Source organism: Heptranchias perlo, chromosome 29 (genome assembly GCF_035084215.1).
Source record: "Heptranchias perlo isolate sHepPer1 chromosome 29, sHepPer1.hap1, whole genome shotgun sequence".
NCBI classification, from domain to species: domain Eukaryota; kingdom Metazoa; phylum Chordata; class Chondrichthyes; order Hexanchiformes; family Hexanchidae; genus Heptranchias; species Heptranchias perlo.
The window spans coordinates 24,128,923-24,151,062 of NC_090353.1; the positions used below are offsets into that span (position 1 = coordinate 24,128,923).

At 39.8% G+C, this 22,140-nt stretch overlaps 1 protein-coding gene across 2 annotated transcripts in view; it reads left to right on the forward strand.

Annotated features, from left to right (window-relative positions):
- Positions 1-22,140, forward strand: part of ap3d1 (adaptor related protein complex 3 subunit delta 1) — an 82,340-nt gene that overhangs the window by 34,086 nt on the left and 26,114 nt on the right. For both annotated transcript variants that reach the window (XM_067968311.1, XM_067968312.1), the window contains exons 7-17: positions 521-660; positions 2,609-2,682; positions 4,435-4,484; positions 6,101-6,150; positions 6,619-6,667; positions 9,649-9,794; positions 12,361-12,509; positions 12,690-12,920; positions 13,662-13,893; positions 15,813-15,958; positions 20,165-20,309. In XM_067968311.1, coding sequence (XP_067824412.1) covers positions 521-660; positions 2,609-2,682; positions 4,435-4,484; positions 6,101-6,150; positions 6,619-6,667; positions 9,649-9,794; positions 12,361-12,509; positions 12,690-12,920; positions 13,662-13,893; positions 15,813-15,958; positions 20,165-20,309 — 1,412 coding nt within the window. The remainder of the gene's footprint in view (positions 1-520; positions 661-2,608; positions 2,683-4,434; positions 4,485-6,100; positions 6,151-6,618; positions 6,668-9,648; positions 9,795-12,360; positions 12,510-12,689; positions 12,921-13,661; positions 13,894-15,812; positions 15,959-20,164; positions 20,310-22,140) is intronic.

Genomic DNA, 22,140 nt, shown 5'->3' on the forward strand with positions numbered 1-22,140 from the left:
TTCAATCCCTGGAATAGTATTTGATGACAGTATTGTATCAGTCATCATTTATATAAAATGCTAGGGAACACAAAGTTGAAATATGTATTTGAAGTGATGTTGTGATTCTATTTAAAATTTAGTCCCAACTTCAGTTTTAATTTAGAACAGTGACTCGATCTGATTTATTAATTCAACACTTCATAAAATTGACATCAAACTACTTAAGATGGGTAGAATTTGTAAGATCTGTAATATCCTCCCAATTGTACAATGCTTGTAGTATTCCCAAGTATTAATTGGTGTATAGAAGTAATTTTACATTGGCTTCATATTGCACATTAGTTTATATATGTTTTGAAATGTCTCAACAGCTACTTTATTGGTCCCTTTTTTTAATTTAAAAAAAAGTAAATGCTGCACAGAGCCACAAGTGTTGTTAGCACAGGGGCAAGAACATATTCCAAGGGAAATCTACATCAGAACTGGCCACTATTCAAGTTGCTTGCTATGTAGCCTGTTATCTTTGTCTCTCTTGCAGGTGTTCAGTCTGCCGCTGTGAATGTTATCTGTGAGCTTGCCCGACGCAATCCGAAGAATTATCTTTCCCTCGCTCCATTGTTTTTCAAGCTAATGACATCATCAACTAATAACTGGGTTCTCATTAAGATAATCAAACTAGTAAGTTTCTATGAACTGTTCATCAAAAAAAACTTTTAGGAAATGGATTAGGGAAAGTAGACTTGATTAGTTCCAACCCAGTTTACTTTTGATAGGGTTCTCTCATAGGATGTGATGGAATATTTGTTGTGATGTGGCATGGTCACGTGACACTTAGTATTTTGATAGTTAAATAATGGATCTGACACAAGATTGTTTTTAACCATAGATTGAGACTCGACTACATTTGGCTCGTGACTGCATCATGTATTTGTACTTGTTCTACAATTGTTGATGCAGTAAAATGTAACATTAACATGCGGTTAATAAGAGTCATTATGTTATACAGTTTAATTTTTGCACGTTATACTTGCAAAGTTATAACAATTAAATGCAGCAGAGATTATGGTACTTTGTCTAGGAGAGATGAAAGCCTCGAGTAGGTCAGACGTCAACCATTTTTTGATTGCTAAACTTAACAACATTGTCAACTTTTTTTTTCCTATTAATTTGATACTGAACTTTCTAGAAAATCTAACTATTTAAGGTGTTAGAATTTAGTTAAATGCAAGATCTAGTTAATCTAGACAAGATTGGATGATATGAGTTTGAGACTGATTTTTAGAACAACTCTGAAAGTGTGAAGTTATGGACATGCACCACAGTTCCAAATGGGTTTTTGGGTTGAAACCCTGGCTGGTGTCACATATTTGGGTATATGGTGATTCAAATATTTTATTTTGGGTGATGTGGAGAGAGGGTCAAATAGGACAAATTCGAGTGCTGCAGTAAAAACTGCTCCTTATGCAGCTCATGGAAGGTATCTTGGGGCAAAAAATTAACACGAGAGCATTCCTCAACTAAAGGATTCCTGGTGGCATCAAACCTTCAAAATATCAGTAAACAGAGAAAATACGAGCAAATCTGATTCTGCGAAAGAAGCTGAAAAGAAATCTGAACAAATTGTGCTGAATCTTCAGTTCCTTCAGCAAACACAATTTTCAGATTTTAAAATGATTTTTATGCAAATAATTTATGGACTGTGTTCATTTCTTTTTGGTCTGGTTTTATTGGTGACATTCAGAGTTTTATTATGGAAATGGAACCCAACTGGATTATAGAGTCTTGTGATATTTGATACAGAACTGCTCAATCATAGAATGATACAGCACAGAAGGAGGCCATTCGGCCCATTGCAGTTCTGTATCAAAAGGTGTGCAAGCTCTTTGAAAGAGCTATCCAATGAGTCCCATTCCCCTGCTCATTCCCAATAACCCTGCAAATTTTTCCCCTTCAAGTATTTATCCAGTTCGCTTTCGGCAGTTACTTTTGAATCTGCTTCCACCACCCTTATCAGGCAGTGCTTTCCAGATGATTATAACTCGCTATGTAAAATTTTCTTTTCCTTATGTCGCCTCTGGTTCTTTTGCCAATCACCTTAAATCTCTGTCCCCTAGTTATCGACCTTACTGCCACTGGAAACAGTTTCTCCTTATTTATGCTCTCAAAACCCTTCATTATTTTCAACACCTCTATCAAATATCCCCTTAACCTTCCCTGCTCGAAGGAGAACAATCCCAGCTTCTGATGTCTCTCCACATGACTGAAGTCCTGCATCCCTGATACCATTCTGGTAAATCTCCTCTGCATCCTCTCCAAGACCTTGATATCTTTCCTGAAGTGTGATGCCTAGAATTGGCCACAATACTCTAGCAGAGGCTTAACCAGTGTTTTACAAAGGTTTAGCACAACTTCCTTGCATTTGTACTCCATGCCTGTTTATAAAGCCAAAGATCCTATATGCCTTTTAAACAGCCTTCTCAATTTGTCCTGCCACCTCACATCAGTACTTAGTACAACAAAATTTTGTGTTAGATTTTCAATTGTCTGATTTTGTCACATTTTGAATGCTAATAAAATGTACAGCTGTAGTAAGTTTGCTATGTTCTAACACTTACTTTTCTGTTAGTTTGGAGCCCTTACCCCGCTTGAGCCACGGCTGGGAAAAAAACTCATCGAACCACTGACAAATTTAATACACAGGTTAGTAGTTGCATGTCATGGTCCCTTTTTCCACTTGGTGGTTATTTGCCCACCTAAGAGTGTGTGCAGATAAGTTGCATACTTCTTTTGAATCTCATGATGTGCAGAAGACTAAAGTGGCATTGTTCAGTGTGATTGCCAAACTTGCACCGTATTCGTAATTAACTTGAGTTCAGCAAGATCAAGTCTTGCAGTTATACATCAATTTCCAAAATCTCCAATATAATCTCTAAACATCAAACTTTTTTGTTTGTGGTGCAAGTGCTGAATCCTAAAATAATTGTATTGCAATAGGATCTCAGATTTACTCAAGGAATTCTTTGCAGAAAGGATAGTGCAGCCTGAAGCTCAGAAGATTCCTTAAATGCCATGCCTATCTTTTAAAAATTAGATTTAGTCATGTGATTTTGGACAACCGTATTTAGTTAACCATAATAAAAAGGTGGTTGTACTATACAGGCACAGCTTGAGGATAAGATTTGCAAAAAGCATCCAAATATTTTGACAGTCACCATATTCTCATTTCAACAACCTTTTGTTCTTGTATAAAGCTCCAGTCTGAATACTATGAAGCTTTGTAACTCTTATTAAGCATTTTGTAATTTAAAAATATGTTTGTCATCAGTAACATGACCACAAGCTTGTTGTACGTTTATTACATAGAATTTCATATAAACATTGTCCCCTTAATCAAAGGATTTTTGTACTTTTTTAAATCAATGCTGTTCATTACTCACCACCTCTCCTCATCCCAACAGAAAATATTGAAGGTTTTTTGACTTGAGAATTGCCCTCATTGTGATATAAGCAAATCTAAGTTACTGGTCACTTGACTCTTGAAGTGAATTTCATTTTTGACGTGATGAGTGGAGAGATATTATAAGGCTTCTTATATTCAGGATTAGTCATTGTTGCTGTCACTGTTGCCACATTTGAGAATTGCTGCAAGACTTTGCCAACTCATGGCTGGGGCGGTGTTTTATTAGTTAGTAATCTGGTTATTTACAATCACTTAACATAAGGAGGTGCACTTGCCCTCCTTTTCAAAGATGGAACTGCCATTTGGCTGAAGAGTTGAACCTGTGGTTTTCTTGCAACAATAGTGTCCTAAATTTTTTTCAGCTTATATTGTGACCCAGAGGATTTGGGGGTGGGGGGTGCGGGGGTGGCAGACAGAGTGGGGCCAGGAATGGATGGAAATGCATTTTTTAAAACATAAAATTATCTGTGGCATGTAAGCAGCACTTGGGTGGTAGTGAGGAGCTGAGCTGAGGAAAAAACAGTGCTAGCAGGAAAATGGAGGGGGTGTCACATCAGGCCCTGCCTGAAACTGTGGCGGGAGGAGTGAAGAAATGTCGGCATGAAATTGGAAGGGTGGATGACGAAAGTGCTAACATGAAATTGGTGGGAGGGCCAACTGTGCCAGCATGAAATTAGAGAGCGGGAATAGTGGCAGCTTGAACTTGCAAGGGTCGGGGAGAAACATGCCAAAGCATTAAAAGAATGTGAAAAGAATAAGAAACCTGCACTATCCCGTGGTTGTGATCTTATATGTGGTCTGCAGGCTATAGGATGTGAAGTTGAGTAACCCATGAAGAAACAAGTTTCAGGCACCTCTGTTGTAGTTGATAATGTATTGTAAATATAACAATTCAGCAAAAATGCATTATGACCCTACTTATATGAAATCCAAACTGATGTCAAAACTTTCATATATTAAGAAGTAAAGAAAATTCTTTCTTTTCTTTGCAGCACCTCAGCCATGTCCCTTTTGTATGAATGTGTGAACACTGTGATAGCAGGTAATACATCATCCGGTGTTCTGGAGTATTTTTGTTTTGCAGTACAAATCAGTTGTTAAATAAGCAGTTTTGATAGTGATCTGTTACAATGTCAAATGCCAACATATATATTTAATTGTTGTACATAAACTTTGCAGAATCCTATTGTACAGGACTTTTAAAAAGTTTAATAATATATCTAAGATGCTACAGCATGGTCTGAACTGTCAAAGTACCATGTGAATCGTGGAGAGACAACTTCAAAGTTAAAAGAGCAAATGTGTACTAGAAAACAACTAGGAATAAAAAATTAACTCTAATATTTATGAAGAAAGCATAAAAACTTGGGGAGAATTGTACTAAGAACAGAAAAATACATAACAATTTAACCAGCAACACACACATATGTCAGGATGCAACAGGTTCCAAAATGTATATAACCATTATGTCAAAAAGATCAGTACTCTTGTTTTAATTTTGTGAAAGTCCCTTATTCGGCGAATTTCGTTGTGACTTATTGTGAACAGGTGAATGTAGATTTGAGGTACATTAGCAGATGTGGGAAGAAATTTTGCAGAGCTTTGTATCCACTTGGTTCACTGTTAGCATTCTCACCTCTGAGGTTATGGGTCGAGGTCCAGCACGTAATCTAGGCTGACGCTTCTTCATTGCAGTGCTCAGCTGCCTTGTTAGTGATTCTGTCTTTTGGATAAGGGGTTAAACCCGAGGCCCTGCCTGCCTGTCGAGGTGGACATACAAGATCCCGTGGCACTATTTGAAGAAGAGCATGGGAGTTCTCCTGGCCAGCAATTACTCCTCAACCAACACCACCAAAACAGATTCTGTTCATTCATCTCAGTGCTATTCGTGGGACCTTGCTGAATGCAAATTGGCTGCCATGTTTGCCTACATAAGTAATTACACTTATTGGGATATCCTGAGGACGTGTAAGTTATTTCTTTTCTGGTCAACAACTGTCTCATTAAACCCCTCTCCCCTGACTCCTCCACCCTCCGCTCCAACAGCCAGTGCAATGAGCTCATGGATTCATTGGCACTAAGAGGGAGGCATCTGTTTAGCTGCCTTTGTCACATCTCCACCTTCCCTTTGCCTACCAAGTCAAACCTCCCCCAAGGATCATTAGCAAAAGAACAAAGGTAGAGGTTCGGAAAAATGTTACTACCCATTGTGTTAGGACATGGAATGTGATGGAAGCATAATCTGTAATAGGTTTTAAAAGGGAAGTGGAAAAATATTTGAAAAGAAAAGCATTAAAAGGGGTGTGGGGAAAAAGCAGTGGAATGAGAATTAGTGGATAGCTCAGTCATTCAGCTGGCGCAGGCCCAACTGAACTTCTGTGGTGTAAAATTCGGTTACTCACTGCTCTTAGGACCCCTGCTGTTCACAATTCATACTTGTGCACTTCCGAATTGACAGTCTCAATCTTTCATTGTAATGGTGTATTGTCCAATCAGTACACGTACAAATAATTGACACTATTTGAAGCAGATGTTTTGACCCAACATTGCTCCTTCAACCAAAAGCATTAAAAACAGCTCCACTGGGCCATTCAACTCATCGTTGTTCGTAGGAAAAATGTTGGCTAGATTGGGGCTAATATTTTATTTCTATTACAGTTCTCATCTCTCTATCTTCTGGAATGCCGAATCACAGTGCCAGCATCCAGGTAAAAACTGCTCTCATTATGTAACATCCTCTGTCAAAATACATTGCTTTGTGTACATATGTGTATGTAATTCTTAAACCAATAATTTCTCACAATGCTACAATTTTTCATTCGAGGCTCGTTTTCTCAGGAGCCATTTGACTCGGTGCATTGAAGAGAGTGTTTGAGTTATTGAATTCTGTCAAACTAAAAATTAGTTTCACTGTCCTTTCAATAATTTTATATTGAAAGAATACCAGATAACATTTAGATATTGAAGTTCTTTGCAAAGTCTTAAGAACATATTGTAATTTTATTTAAATTCCTCTAATTTATAGGAAGTTAATTGATGTGAAGTTGATGCATTGTAACAAGCTAATATTGTAGGTTTTTGGTTTTGTGTTTTTGTTGCATCTTTCTGCATGACAGTTACTGATTACTGATAGTGTGCCTTTTACTGCTGCAAACTTGACATTTTTTTCTGTTCAGCTTTGCGTGCAGAAATTGCGAATTCTCATTGAAGATTCTGACCAAAACTGTAAGTAGGTAGTTACGTTGTGCCTTTATATTTTATTTCTTTTGTTTGGATTTTTTTTTGCATCTGTGCATATTAAAAGAAGTTAGGGAAGGGGATAGAGCCAGAAGACTGGTGGACAGCTAATGTTGTTAGATTTTAAAAAGGGAGATAGAACAAGTCCAGGGAACTATAGACCAGTTAGCAAAGATAATGGAATCTTTACTCAAAGATGTAATGGAAAAACATCTAGAAAATGAAAATCTAATAGTCAGCATGGACTTCAAAAGGGAAAGTCATGCTTGACCAACCTTAATGAAATCTTTGAAAAAGTAACAGAGTAGACAAGGGTAATGTAGTAGATGTGATATATTTTGATTTTCAAAAGGCCTTCGATAAGGTACGGCATTATAGACTCATGACTAAGATCACAGAGTATGTGGCGTCGGGACAGGTAGCAGAATGGATAGCAAGCTGGCTACAAAACAGGAGAGAGTCGGGGTTAAAGGTGGGAAGTGGTGTTCCACAGGGATCAGTGCTGGGACCACTGTTAATCACAATTTACATTAACGCTTTAGACTCTGGAATTAGAAGTACAATTTCAAAATTTGCGACAACCCCAAATTGGGGGTTGTAGTTAATACAAAGGAATATTGTCAAAATACAACAAGACATTAATAAACTTGCAGAATGAGTGTATAATTGGCAAATGAATTTCAATATAGATAAGTGTGAGGTGGTACATTTTTGTAGGAAAAACAAGGAGGCCACATACTGCTTGGATAATAGTCCAAATGGGGTAGAGGAGCAAAGGGATCTAGGGGTTAAGATACACACATCACTAAAGGCAGCAATGCAGGTCAATAAGGCCATTTTTTTAAAAAAAAAAGCAAACCAAGTATTGGAGTTCATTTCTAGAGGGATATAATTGAAAAGCAGAGAAGTTATGTTAAACTTGTATAGAACCTTGGTTGGACCACACTTGGAGTACTGTGCACTGTTCTCATCTCCATATTATAAAAAGGATATAGAGGCATTGGAGAAGGTACAAAAAAGATTCACAAGGATGGTACCAGAACTGAGAGGATATATGTATCAAAGGCTGAACAGGCTTGGGGCTGTTTTCTCTAGAAAAGACTATGGGGTGACCTGATAGAGGTCTTTAAGATAATGAAAGGGTTTGATGGGGTCGACATAACGAAAATGTTTCAGCTTATGGGGGGGGGGGGGGGGGAAGAAGAGTCCAAACTAGAGGTCATCAATGTTAGATAGTCACTAATAAATCCAATAGGGAATTCAGGAGAGACTTCTTTACCCAAAAAGTGTGGAATGAACATAAGAACATAAGAAATAGGAGCAGGAGTAGGCCAATCGGCCCCTCGAGCCTGCTCCGCCATTCAATAAGATCATGGCTGATCTGATCCTAACCTCAAATCTAAATTCATGTCCAATTTCCTGCCCGCTCCCCGTAACCCCTAATTCCCTTTACTTCTAGGAAACTGTCTATTTCTGTTTTAAATTTATTTAATGATGTAGCTTCCACAGCTTCCTGGGGCAGCAAATTCCACAGACCTACTACCCTCTGAGTGAAGAAGTTTCTCCTCATCTCAGTTTTGAAAGAGCAGCCCCTTATTCTAAGATTATGCCCCCTAGTTCTAGTTTCACCCATCCTTGGGAACATCCTTACCGCATCCACCCGATCAAGCCCCTTCACAATCTTATATGTTTCAATAAGATCGCCTCTCATTCTTCTGAACTCCAATGAGTAGAGTCCCAATCTACTCAACCTCTCCTCATATGTCCGCCCCCTCATCCCCGGGATTAACCGAGTGAACCTTCTTTGTACTGCCTCGAGAGCAAGTATGTCTTTTCTGAAGTATGGAGACCAAAACTGTATGCAGTATTCCAGGTGCGGTCTCACCAATACCTTATATAACTGCAGCAATACCTCCCTGTTTTTATATTCTATCCCCCTAGCAATAAAAGTCAACATTCCGTTGGCCTTCTTGATCACCTGCTGCACCTGCATACCAACTTATTGATTTTCTTGCACTAGGACCCCCAGATCCCTTTGTACTGCAGTACTTTCCAGTTGCTCGCCATTAAGATAATAACTTACTGTCCGATTTTTCCTGCCAAAGTGCATAACCTCACATTTTCCAATATTGTATTGCATCTGCCAAATCTCCGCCCACTCACCCAGCCTGTCTATATCCCCCTGCAGGTTTTTTATGTCCTCCTCACTCTACTTTCCCTCCCATCTTTGTATCATCTGCAAACTTTGATATGTTACACTCGGTCCCCTCCTCCAAATCGTTAATATAGATTGTAAAGAGTTGGGGACCCAGCACTACCACAAGGATTAGTGGAGACAAATAGCATTGATGCATTTAAGGGGAAACTGGATAAGCACACAAGGGAGAAGGGAGTAGAAGTGTATGCTGATCGGGTGTAATGAAGAGGGGTAGGAGGAGGAGGAGGCTCGTGTGGAGCATAAACACCGGCATAGACCAATTGGGCCGAATGGCCTGTTTCTGTGCTGTAGACTCAATGTAAATCATCCACCTTTGCATCCTTGTCACTCTGTTTCCTTGAGCTGAGATGAAAAGGCTGCAGAAACCGTACACTTCTCGGACCATGGACTTCTCTGCCATCAATGCCAAGCCATGGTGGCCAACATTTGTTGTTACTTTGGTGTGGACACATGCTGGCCTTTTCTCTGGAGATGAGATGCATTGCCATCAAAGTGCTCCTACCTACTGGCCCAGGCATGAATTGTCAAATGTTACCCATTCCAAATGATGAATTTTAAATTCTGGTCAAGGCTTGGCTCTGAGATTTGGTCCCTTAAGAGGAACCCAATGCAGCTTGGATAGAGCTCCTAGGATCCTGGAGTTAAGTAACTAACTTGCCATTATAGATAACATTTAGAAAAAAATCCTACGGTATTTGTTTATATTGTAATTATTGTGACCAGTTGTAAATGATTCTGAACTGTTTTGTAGTGAAGTACCTGGGTTTGCTGGCCATGTCGAAAATTTTGAAGACCCACCCTAAGTCTGTACAATCCCACAAGGATCTTATTTTAGAGTGTTTGGATGACAAGGATGAATCTATACGACTCCGAGCTTTAGATCTTCTGTATGGAATGGTAATTTAATATTGCCTTTTTGTGACCAGATGTATTTGTCACATTTTTTATGAACCAAATGAAAATCTCAGTGAAATACATTAACCAAGCGCTTCTGTTAATCTGTTGGGCTTTCTAAGTAAGTGTGTTGATTTAAAACGTGTGCATTAATTAAACATAAAATCTGAGACAGTCATAGTCTCCTTGTCGATCACTGTTCACTGTGTAGGCTCGCACATGAAAAATGGCCACTTGCATGATCTATCAGAAGGCTGCTAGCACCTTTAGAATTGTACCCCAGCATAAAGGGAGAAGCAAAGAGAAAATTAGGACTTAAAATTACTGTTGTGGCAAAGTGTAGTTGGAATGTGTTCCACTGAAATGTCCTATAATCCCCACATTGGGAAATATCTACACACTTTATGGTGTACTTCAGCCACCTTTTCACTACATAGTTTCAAGTTGAAGCCCTACTGATTAAAGGTAGCCTGGGTATAGATTCTTTGTGCAGGACGTCTGATTTTATCAGCTGGAATGTAATTTGGCATCACAAAAAAGAGGGGAGCAAAAAGCGATTGCTAAGTCTCTACCTGAGGTTGGGCGAAGTGCTTAATTGAGTTCTGCATGGGTCGAAATTGCAAGTATTTTGGCAAGATGAGGGTATTATCAACCATTGCTGCAAATACTGGAATGCATCTCGTTAACATTTTATTGTAAGTGGAAACAGGTTATTTTAATCCTACATTACTCATTGGCATAAAGTCACATTCAGAATATTTTGTGGTTTTGGGCATCCTACTTTGAAAAGTATGTTAGGATGCTTCAGGAAAGGGTGATAAGTTTGAAGGCCTGAAGGCTAATTGATTTTTATTTGGAGGGAAAACTGAGACACGAGATGATCCACGTCTTTATCCATGCCTTTCAATATTTTAATGATAGGTTATCCAACTCAAACTGTAATTGCAGAACTGAAGGACTTTTTTTTAAAAGCAAGCCTCATGTGAGTTTAGAAATTTTTCTTTTATGGCTAGAGTTGTAGACAATGCTATGTTGATTTTTGCATGCTTAAAAATCATTTGGGAGAATAACTAGTTTTGATTAGAATTGAAGATTATAATAACTCTCAATTATATAGCACCTTTTTAATGTAGAAGAATGTCACAAGGCGCCTCGCGGGTATAAGGAAAAACAGACATTGAAGGGAGAGCCAAAAGTTGGTCAGAGGAGGGTCTTAAAGGTGCAGATGGAGGTGGAAAGGCAAAGAGATTTAGGGAGGTAATTCCAGAGCATGGGGCCTAGGTGGCTGAAAGCACACCATCAGTGGCGGGGAGAGGGTGCTGCGGAGAATGCATAGAGGCCTGAATGAGAGAAGAGAGAGCCTAGGGTGGAGGATTGGAGATTGGGAGGAGTGAGGCCACGGAAGGGTTACACAAGGATAAGAATTTTTAATTTGAGGTTCAGTGCAAGTATATGTAAGTATGCCCTGTGGAACGCTGTGCTTTGCAGTCCTGTGAGTTTCATGTAAATGCTAGCTGTTGCACAAAGCCAGTTGGGGTAATGTTAGGTTAGTTACGTGCTGAAATATATTTGATGGTTTGGATGAGATTTTTGAGTTGATCTTCACAGGAAGATATTCACTTCACTCAGGATTGCTTGCAACCCACATTTCCATGGACTCTCCCAAAGTTAATTGATTTGTTGCAAATAGTTGCCATTATGGGCTAAAAGATCATTTCTTGTTTTGTAATTGTGTAATACCATAGCTCCTCTTCATATCTAATCCAGTGAAATGGTTTAGTCGGCATGCACTTGCAAGCCTATGTATTTTTCTCTAAATATTGAAGATACATCTTTTAAAACCATTGTTTTATCTCTCCAACTTAATTATTATAAGCTGTACAAGTACAAATCTATTTTTGATTGACATGTCAATTGTTGTCAACAGTGGCTCTTCAGAATCATGACATATGCATATTAAATAAATGATGGTTAATTTCAATTACAGACAATATGACTTTGGATACCCCACTCGCTGAAATCATTAAACAACCTATAAATGCGACTATCATTCCCTAATATCAGGACTACCATCTATAATCAGTTAAAGCTATATGCAAACCACTGAAAGTTAGCGGTTGTATTGTCTGTGTTTCTGGAAAAGCCAAACAGTTGGCTGATGCAAAATTGTACTCTCTCGTTTCTCAATCATTTATAATCTTCAATGTGCTAAATTGATTTCATATTTTTACTGGTAACAGGTCAAGTACATCTCTCCTTTATAATCTGTTCTTTCTAATATTCTGTTCTTTCTAATATGCAAATCAATACTTTTAAAAGCTAGTTTGGGATGGGGAAGCCTGATTTCACCAGCATAGAAGTAAAGCAGAAATCAAAATTTGTCTTTATTCAATTTTAGACTAAAAATAAAATTGTAATACCCAGTTTTCATTTAAAAAGATTCTGTTTTAGTGTAATTTTGGATGTTCATTGTTTCTATATACCATATTGTGATTTTAAAAACTGAAGTTCTCAATAGTTTATAATTTATTTGCATGTGAATTTTTCTTATTAACTCAAATGTTGGTAGGTTTCAAAGAAGAGCTTGATGGAAATAGTTAAGAAATTAATGATTCACGTCGATAAAGCAGAAGGCACAACGTACAGAGACGAACTCCTTACAAAAATCATTGATATTTGCAGCCAGTCCAACTATCAGTACATCACCAATTTTGAATGGTAAGTTCTCAGTAGCCACCATAAAATGTTTTTTTACATGGACTATCTCAACCTAGACTGTCCTTAAAGTTTTATGCTATTTTTAAAATTACCTAAGGTTTTGCAAACTTTGTTGAACCATGTATGGCTCCAAAACAAATTTCTTATAACATTGACGTGCTTCATATTTTTAAAACACAGGTATATTAGCATCCTGGTGGAACTGACTCGACTGGAAGGAACACGACATGGCCACCTAATTGCAGCACAAATGCTTGATGTAGCTATACGTGTGAAGGCTATCCGAGCATTTGCAGTGTCACAGATGGCTATGCTGTTAGATAACGCCCATCTGCTTGCTGGCAATATGCAAAGGAATGGAATCTGTGAAGTTCTGTATGCTGCTGCTTGGATCTGTGGTGAATTCTCAGAGTATGTACTGCCTAAAATACCACTTCTGATATTGAAAAAAATTCAAGGCTGCTTTGTAGTTATGCGAAGTATTGTATTCAAGATGAAGGATTTTATTACTGGCAAATGGAACACTTTGCATTTCAGGTACCCAATATCCATATCGTGCACTCATAGGTCAGGTGCACCAACCAGATGCAGAGTTTCTTTAGGCTCTGCCCAAACAAATTTCTTTCCCTCCAACCTCAAAAGATCACTTCTCCTCCTCTCCACCCCCCCCCCCCCCCCGCCAGCTTCTGCCACCCACTGCCCCAGTCTGATATTTTGCCATTTCCCACAGATACCATCCTTAGGCCTGTCTGATATTGCTGAATTAGGGGTAGTTTTGCACTGTAAGCCCATGCACCTTAGGAACTGCCCAGACTCATTTCACTAAAGTTGCGCATGGTTTAATAAAACTGGCTTTTGATAGATTTTGTTGGAGACATTGATCATCAGAAAAATTGGCTCAACCAGAACTCTTTCACAGGGATATAAGAACAGGAGTAGGCCATTCAGCCCCTAGAATCTGTTCTGCCATTCAGTCAGATCAACTACATTTATCTGCCTTCATTCCATACACCTTGATACCCTTACCTAACAAAAAAATCTATTGAACTTGGTAAGAAAACATTCTCTTTACTCCTACTCTCTGCCTTGCACTTAACAACCAATTTCAGAAATTTCGTGCACACATAGTTCTAACTTGCTTGTGTTTTCCAGATATCTTCAAGAGCCTAATCAAACATTGGATGCTATGCTGAAGTCCAAAGTCACAACACTACCCGGGCATATACAGGCAGTTTATGTGCAGAACGCTGGAAAGCTGTATGCATCAGTATTGCAACAGAATGAACAAGCAGGTGACAAAGAAGCTGCTCAGGAAATAACACAAATGTTGATTGACAAGCTACCCCAATTTGTTCAGAATGCAGACCTTGAAGTGCAGGAGCGGGTATGTGAGCAGCCTTCAGTTTCACTCCAGACTGTGTGATAATCCTGCTGTGTCCATCATTATAGTATCTCTGATATATTCTTTCTTTGCTGTTGTAAATCCCACTCCCCGCCCCCCAAAACCCCAGAAGCAAAATGTTAACCCATTGAATTAATGTACATTTTTATCTTGTCAATTTTTCCCCATCTCTTTTGAAAACATGGATTCATTGTTGGTTACATGGGCACCAGTCATCTTCTGGTACATTGCTTGAACTGCTATTATCCATGCATGATTGTTGACTGGTTATTCGGTCACTGGCATTATAGCCAAGCACTATCCTTTCCTCCTCAGACATCCACACACGTACCTCCAGCAAAGGGGGCTGGTTAGTTGGAACCCTGGAAGAAATGTTCTCCATTTAATCCAGAGGCACTGAAGTGAAATGTAGCATCCCTATTGTTCCCTTGGCTGACTGGACACTGAACCTCAGATCTTCTAACTCCATTAAGTTTTAAATATCCTATGAAGGAACACAGATTCAACTGTAAAGTGTAATATCAATAGTTTTTACTGTAATTTGTTGGTGTGTTGATGTGTATTGTGCAATCTTCGGCTCCAGATGATGGAAGTCGTTTGCAGATATGTTGACATCTTAATGAGAAATATTGTGATCGCCAGTCTATGTTAATGAGAAATGTATAGCTGAATTGTGCCAGGGAAATGTTACTCTTGTGCAATAATCAGATTATAGTGGTCTGACATGTATTACCTTGGGATATTTTGCTATCTTCAGCACCAAACTGCTAGTTGCAGCAGATTTTGTTTAGAGTCATTAGTTCACCCTATTTAATCACTCATCTTTAACATAACCCTGGAAGGGTAGACAATCTGAGAATCACTACGATAGTTGCCCTTTTGAAGAAACCTTCATACTTCACTCTGTGTTCATGTAGTCGATCTTGTTTCTCCTTCTGTATGCAAACATTCTGTTTCTATTCTTTCATCGGATTTTCTGGTAACAGTACAAAATCTGTGTTTTGCATGGCTAAAATTTATTCTTGATTATTTTAACTAGAAAGCATAAATGCAGCTTTAACTTTGAGAAGTCAAGGGTTACGTTCTTGAGCAAACAGCCATCACTTTTTCTGCTATAGGGGCATCCTTAGTTTGAAGCTGTTGAATGTATTTTATCAGCTGCAGAATACAGGAAGTCTGGAAAATATTGATTACACCGCATCCTCTCCAACACAAAATCCCCCCCTCCCCATTATTTCTGGCCTTGTCAAGGTTAACTAGATCACTGTACCACAGTGGATGGATTAAGATGCGTTTAAATCCCTCTTGGGCTTTACCCCACCCCTTATCTCTGACTGTACTCAAGGAATCAATGAAACTTATGTCCAAATGATATGGTAGTAACCATTGCCCATATATGGAGCTTTATGCTTCAAGCCAATGTTGCTCAACACATAACATCAGGAAATTAGCCCTGCTTGTTCCTGACAGTAATGCAGTGGGTAGGTTCAGCAATGCCCACTGCTAAATGAACAGATTTTAATATGCAATTCCTCTGAAATACAGGAAAGTCATTTTTGTTCCTGCAAGGTGTTTGGGCAGGATTGTGAAGCTAGTTATGACAGCTCATGTCTTTGACCTGAAAATTCAGTTGTTATACCTTTTTGAGCTATGTTCCTTTTGGACACATGTACTCGTTTTTGTTTGTGCTTTGTGAGCAGTAATCTCTGCCCTGATACCTTACTGTTGTTAATTGCTGGGCAACACTCAAAACTATTTGCTCGTGAATTCCCCACAGCTGATGGTTCAAATCTTTAGTCTTTACATATGTAAGTTATTTGATAATATAAACGTGAGTCTTATGTTTCATACCACTGATATATCCTTCAGTAAATCTCATATGCTCGACTTTTATTTTCCAGGCTTCCTGTATTCTTCAGCTGATAAAATACATTCAAAAGCTTCAAGCTAAGGATGTCCCTGTAGCAGAAGAAGTGACAGCTTTGTTTGCTGGAGAACTCAACCCTGTCGCTCCTAAAGCTCAGAAGAAAGTCCCATTGCCAGATGGGTGAGACCTCTATTTTCAGTATTTCAAGAGTATTTAACAGTATCTGTGCCAATTTAAAGAGCTGAATTTTTTTCAGTTGTAATCTTTTCTGTGATCTTAAAAAAAAAAAGCTAAAGAACCAAATTGAATTATAATTAGAAAACAAATTTTGGTGCATTAAGTAAGGAAAGCCATGAACATTTTCACTTTCTGGCTTATCCCATTGCCGTGGTGCCCTACTGATCAAGTTTACAATTACTGTACATTAAAATTGTTGTTACCACCTTTCATTGTTAAGTGCTATAGCTCCTCTCCAGACTAAATGGACAAAGGCCAGTGAAATACTAAACAACACAGATTAGTGAATTCCTAGGTGCAATTCTGAGTCTCCACTGAGTTAACTGATCTCATCCAGGGTAGTGGTTGCAACACTACAGTTGGCTTCAGCATCCCTGGGGAAGGGGGAAGGAGATCAAGCAAGATTCCTGCTTTTGATAACTGATAGTGACCACTATGGAGAGGGTGCACATATGGGCATCAGCAGACTGATCTTAGCTTTGAGTCTCCTTTGTTGAATAGCAGCTGACATACCCTCATCTAGACTCAGACATGAAAAATGGTCGCTTTGGTCAAAGTACTGGAGGTTGGCTAGTGTCTGGAGAACTGCGTTGCAGAGTCTTTAGGACAGATGGGGAGAAATTTTAGTCGGGGGTGGGACGGGGAAAGTATTCTGTACACAATGGCACTACGTTTAGACCCCTTAATTTATTCTGGCAGTCCTGCGGACTTGCAACACTTAACTACCTTCCCTCACTGATTCCCTCACTGCCCACACCCTGTCCTGCTATTAGTTATTCATGTCCTTGTTGACCTACATTATCTCTCTGTTCCCGATCGTATCACATTCATAATCCTTGTTCGCCTTTACAAATCTTTACACTGCCTAGCTGCACCTTTACTGTTGGTCTCCTTCAGTCCAACATCCTGGTTCTTACCCTTTGATCCTCCAACTCTGGCATCCTGTGCATCACCCCTCCCTCTGTTCCCACATCGGTAGCAGAACCTTCAACTGTTTTGTGTCCGCTCTGTTGAACTCCCTCTGAAAACCCCTCTGCCTGGCTACTTCTCGCCCTGCCTGTAAAGGCCTCTTCAACCTTGCTTTTGCTCATCTCCTCTCTCCTCTACTGCTTTGCATCTGTTCCTTTTTTGATAGTTTTCTCCTACTTAATCTCATAAATTTACACATCTCTCTCTGCCTACTGACCGAGTCTATCTAGATCTCTTTGAATTATCACATATTGGTTAGCATCTGTCACGTTAGGGATTTTCATCTATTTGGTCCAAAAAGGCTGAAGAGCAGAGAAGGTAAAGGGGAAATTTAATAGAGGTGTTTAAAATTAGGACGGGACTCGATAGAGAGGGAGAAACTGTTTCCACTGGCAGGAGGGTAGATAACCAGAGGACACCAATTTAAGATAATTGGCAAAAGAACCAGGAGGGAGATGAGAATTTTTTTTCTACACAACTTATGATCTGGAATGCGCTGCCTGAAAGGGTGGAGGAAGCAAATTCAATAATAACTTTCAAAAGGTAATTGGATATATACTTTAAAATGAAAAAAATCCAGGGCTATGGGAAAAGAGCAGAAGAGTGGGACTAATTGAATAGCTCTTTCAAAGAGCCGGCCCAGGCACGATGAGCCAAATGGCCTCCTGAGCTGCATGATTCTATGAAACTGCACTGTCTCTGTTCGCTGGCTAACGTGTAACTTCTGACCAAGCCTTCCTTTGAGGATAGAACCCACCAGATCCAAAAGGAAGAACTGTTCATTTTCTGAGTCTCCCTTACCAAGTGATTTGTTTTAGACCTTGAATCCTTGTGTTTCCCAGCTGGATAGGAAGTCAAGGTTTGACTTTTAACCGAACTCTCCCTGTCTGGGGATTGGCCAAATAGGGCTGACAATTAAACCAGTTCACCTGTCTCCTCTTCCCAGAGCAGATAACTTAATGCTCTGTATGCATTAATTAAGTCTCTCCCAATGCATTCACCTGTGAATGGCCACTGTAGGTGTCAGAATGGGATGATAATCCACCTATTGTCCAGACTAGCACTCTTCATGACTAGCCCATTAACTTTCAGGACAGTTTATCAGCGTACCCATTGCTCTTGGACCCAATAGCGTTAACCTGTCTTCCTCAATCAATATAAAGGAAAGGGTGATGGACCTTTGGGAGTTAACCCCTATAATCCTAAATCTGACTTTAATATTAAACAAAAAACTTAAATCAAAAAGCCTTTCTGGACCAAATAGATGAAAATCCCTAACGTGACAGATGCTAACCAATATGTGATAATTCAAAGAGATCTCGATAGGCTCGGTCAGCAGGCAGAGAGAGATGTGTAAATTTATGAGATTAAGTAGGAGAAACCTATCAATTGGCAGCGTGCCTGAGGTAATAGAACAGGAAGCATTATGGGGTTTGGTGCATTGATCATTAGACCTGTTCAGTGTTCACAGGTAGTAAAGAAACCAAATAAGATTGTTGGGATGTATAGTTCTCAATGTGAGTTAAGTCTAAGGAGATGATGAAGCTGTATCTGGTCTTAGGCCACATCTGGGGTGCTTTTTTTTGGTGAATGAATTTCTTTGGAGTTGCTCCTGCTCCACTGCCATAACTCCACCAGAAGTGCAGCAGGTACCCCGTTTGTGTATTTACGCTGCGCTTGGGTGAAGTTATGGCAGTGGAGCTGGAACAGCTCCGAGGAAATTCCTGGCACAAGTCAGAATTATTGGAGGGAGTTCAGAGGAGATTTACAGAGCTGATTCCTGAACTGAGGAAAGATTGTCTACTCTGAGAAGAGGAGGATGAGGAAAGTTTTGTAGAGATCTTCAAGGTTTATGGTGGATATGAATGCAGGAAAAATTTTCTTTTGGCACAGGATTCTAGGACTAGAGTGCACAGTTTAAAGTTAAGAACATCAAATGAAAACAGGAAATGTAGGTAACATTTTTGTTTTAGTAAAAAGGTGATAAGATTGTGGATTAGTTTACCAGCAAGAGGTGCATTTTAAAAGAGAGGACCGGATGAATTTGTATTAGGAAAGAGAATTCAGTAATCAGTTCCATAGTCACAGTAAAAACACTAATGGGAGATGGCCAATATGCAAAAGGTTTGCTAGAATTTGGTTAGTGTCTTTGAGACACAATAAGGTGGATTAATCAGTGGAAAGCACATTTGGAGGCATTGTTGCCCTTTCTCAACTTGAGATCAATCCATCTCAGTGCGTATCAGGAATTGAGCTGGAAGAAAAGTGTTGGAACAACTTGTAAGAGGAAAACTTTTTTTTTGTAAAATTCAATTAGAAAGCCACAAAGTCCAAGGCCCCAATCAGTCTCAAATGAGTCTGTGGCTTGGAGGAACTCCTCTGTTGGCACAAGTGCAGCCAAATCGTCGTCGTCCTCAGACTCCAAAACCACTAGGCAAAGATGGCTGGTTACTGTAAATGGCCTCATGAAATGCCTGAATTCTGACCTTGGAGAATTCAGAATCAGACTGGTTAAATTCACTGTTAATCTTCGGATGACTGAATCAATCGTTCCTTGAATTCACCACAGGAATGTTGCCATTATTTTGTAGTTTCCTGAAGGTTTAGCCAGAAGATGCCTTTGTCTTATTCAACTCTCAAAAATTCTATACTAGGAGAATGGAAGTAAACACTCAGGTTCTTCCTACATGAGATCAAAAGTGAGTGTTTCCTTTTGTGACTCCTGCAGGGCATGCAGGATCTCAAACCTGATGAGCTTTGTGAGCAGATTCAAGTTGAGAAATCTGCTCCTTCAGTTGCTTCTAGGATGCCAAAGCCCCTTTCCTCTTATGGGAGACAATGTTAGCAACTTGATCAATTCTGGACAAAATGAGGTCCTAGGGATATATTTGTGCTCCAGGAAAATTACTAAGGAGTCCCAAATCATAGCGAGAAACTACAGAATGCCACGGAGGATACTAGAGACTCTAGCTTCTTCAAAACTTGGCATGCCATTGTGGTAGCATATACTTGCATGTGCAATGCTCTTCCAAGTTGGCCTTGGGTTTCCTCCGAGACCCCAATTGTGTGTGGCCTTGCCGATGTGACAAGGGCAACATATAAAACAAAGGCAAAGCATGGAGTTTATATATACAGGCACTAGATGAAAATTAGTTTTATTTGACCTCTCTCCCTCTTCAGGTTGGATCTTGATGCCTGGATCAACGAGGCACCTTCAGAAAGCTCTTCAGATGATGAAAACCCTAAGAAAACGGTCTTCCATGAGGAGGAACAACGAAGTGTCAGACATAGACAACCGGAAATGGATGAAGATGAGCTTGCTAGGGTAACTTCTGTCATCGCATTCTTCTAAAAAGAAAACACCACCCCTTGATCCCTCTACCCAGTTCAGCTACTACCTTATCCCAAACTTCTCCTCCTTTTGCAAATCTTGGAATGTATCGTTGCCACCCCACTCAATATTGTTCACTCCCATCAACCTGGAGTCCGTGCTACCCACAGCGCTGAAACTGCCCTGGTCAAGGACACCAATGACATTCTTTGTGTCATTGACAGTCAGCGTGGTAACCCTCGACCTTTCCCCCAATGCCAGTCTCAAATCAGTCATTCAGTCCTTTCCACCATCTCTGCTTTATGGTCTACTTCCATGGCACTGCACTCCTTGTCTAAATGTTGTCCGTGGTAATATCATTTGGAGGCATGGGGCAGCTTTCACATATGTGCTGACAACGCTCGGCCTTATTCCTCTGCTACCGCTGTTGATTCCTCAACCACCAATGTATGTTGAATTGCCTAGCAATTATCAAGACCAAAATAAGCATGGATTTCTTTCGACTCCACACTGTCTCACCTGATTTCTTAATTTTCTCTGGTAGTTCCTTCAGACCAATCCCCATGGTGTTTAATCTTGGTGTCCTGTTTGATTTTGAACTGAGGTCCAATCCCTAAATCCTTGCCACCACCAAGACTGCCTATTTACACCTCTGCGATATGTCTACCTCTGCCCCTACCTCCGCATGTATCACCTCCAGTCTCAATTATTCTAATGCTGTCCTCGTCAGCCTCCTGAGTTCTGCCCTTTCTCAAATTGCAATTTGTCCAAAACTTCTGCACTATGTCCTTTTCACTTCTGCTCTTCAAACTTGATTGGCTCCCTGTCTTCAAACATCATTGGCTCCCTTTCTGCCTATGTCAGTTTTTAAATCCTTCTGATCTACAAATCCCTCTAAAGCCTTGCAAGCTCCTTATCTCTGCAACCTCATTCAGCGCTACGTTCGTCTGTGCACCTTCCGCTGTTCCAACACTGAACTCCACTGCAATCTCCCCTTTTTACTCACTCCATTACACTTTTGGGTGCAGGGCATTAAGCTGTTTAGGCCTTTATACTCTGCAGTGCTGTAACTACAACACCTCATTTGTGCTCTCCCCTCTCAAAATCTACTTACTTGATCTTGCTTTTGATCATCACCCCAATCCTCTCCCACCAATTCTTGGTTCTGATTGTTTTCACCTTCAAAAAATTGCTTTGGGGTATTTTAGTCTGTTGAAGGTGCTGCATAAGTGAGTTGTCTTGGCAATCCACTTTGACGGAAAAGGTAACTGATGACATGTCTGAATGTTAGGCTGCCAGAAGTGGGGGCAAGATTTTAGTGTCACTGGAGTACATCTGTTTACTTTTGTACCGTATCAAGTTATTTACTTGTGGTTTTATTTATATTTCCGGGTTGACTTTCTAAAGAAAAATGCTCCTTACATTGCCTGTCTTTGTCCCAAGTGATCCACGTTACTGCCGAAATTTTCATCTGCGTGCTTGTCAGCTCCAAGCTTAGCTTCTCCAAAGCTGCTCTTGCCAGCCTCCTGAGCTCCACTCTACTTGAATTCCAATTCATCCAAAACTACATTACCCACAATCCTATTCTACACTGAGTCCAGCTCACCTATCATCCCAGTCCTCACTGACCTTGATTTGGATCTCCATCCTCAGAGCATTGGTTTCAAAATCCTCATCTCCATTTACATAGCCCACCATAGTATTACCCAACCCTATATCCCAGATCACACCTCTTCTTCCATTTCTGATGTGTTGTGCATCCCCCTCCTCTGCTGCACTGTCTGTCTGGAATTGTCTTCCTAAATCCTTCTGCCTGGCTGCATCT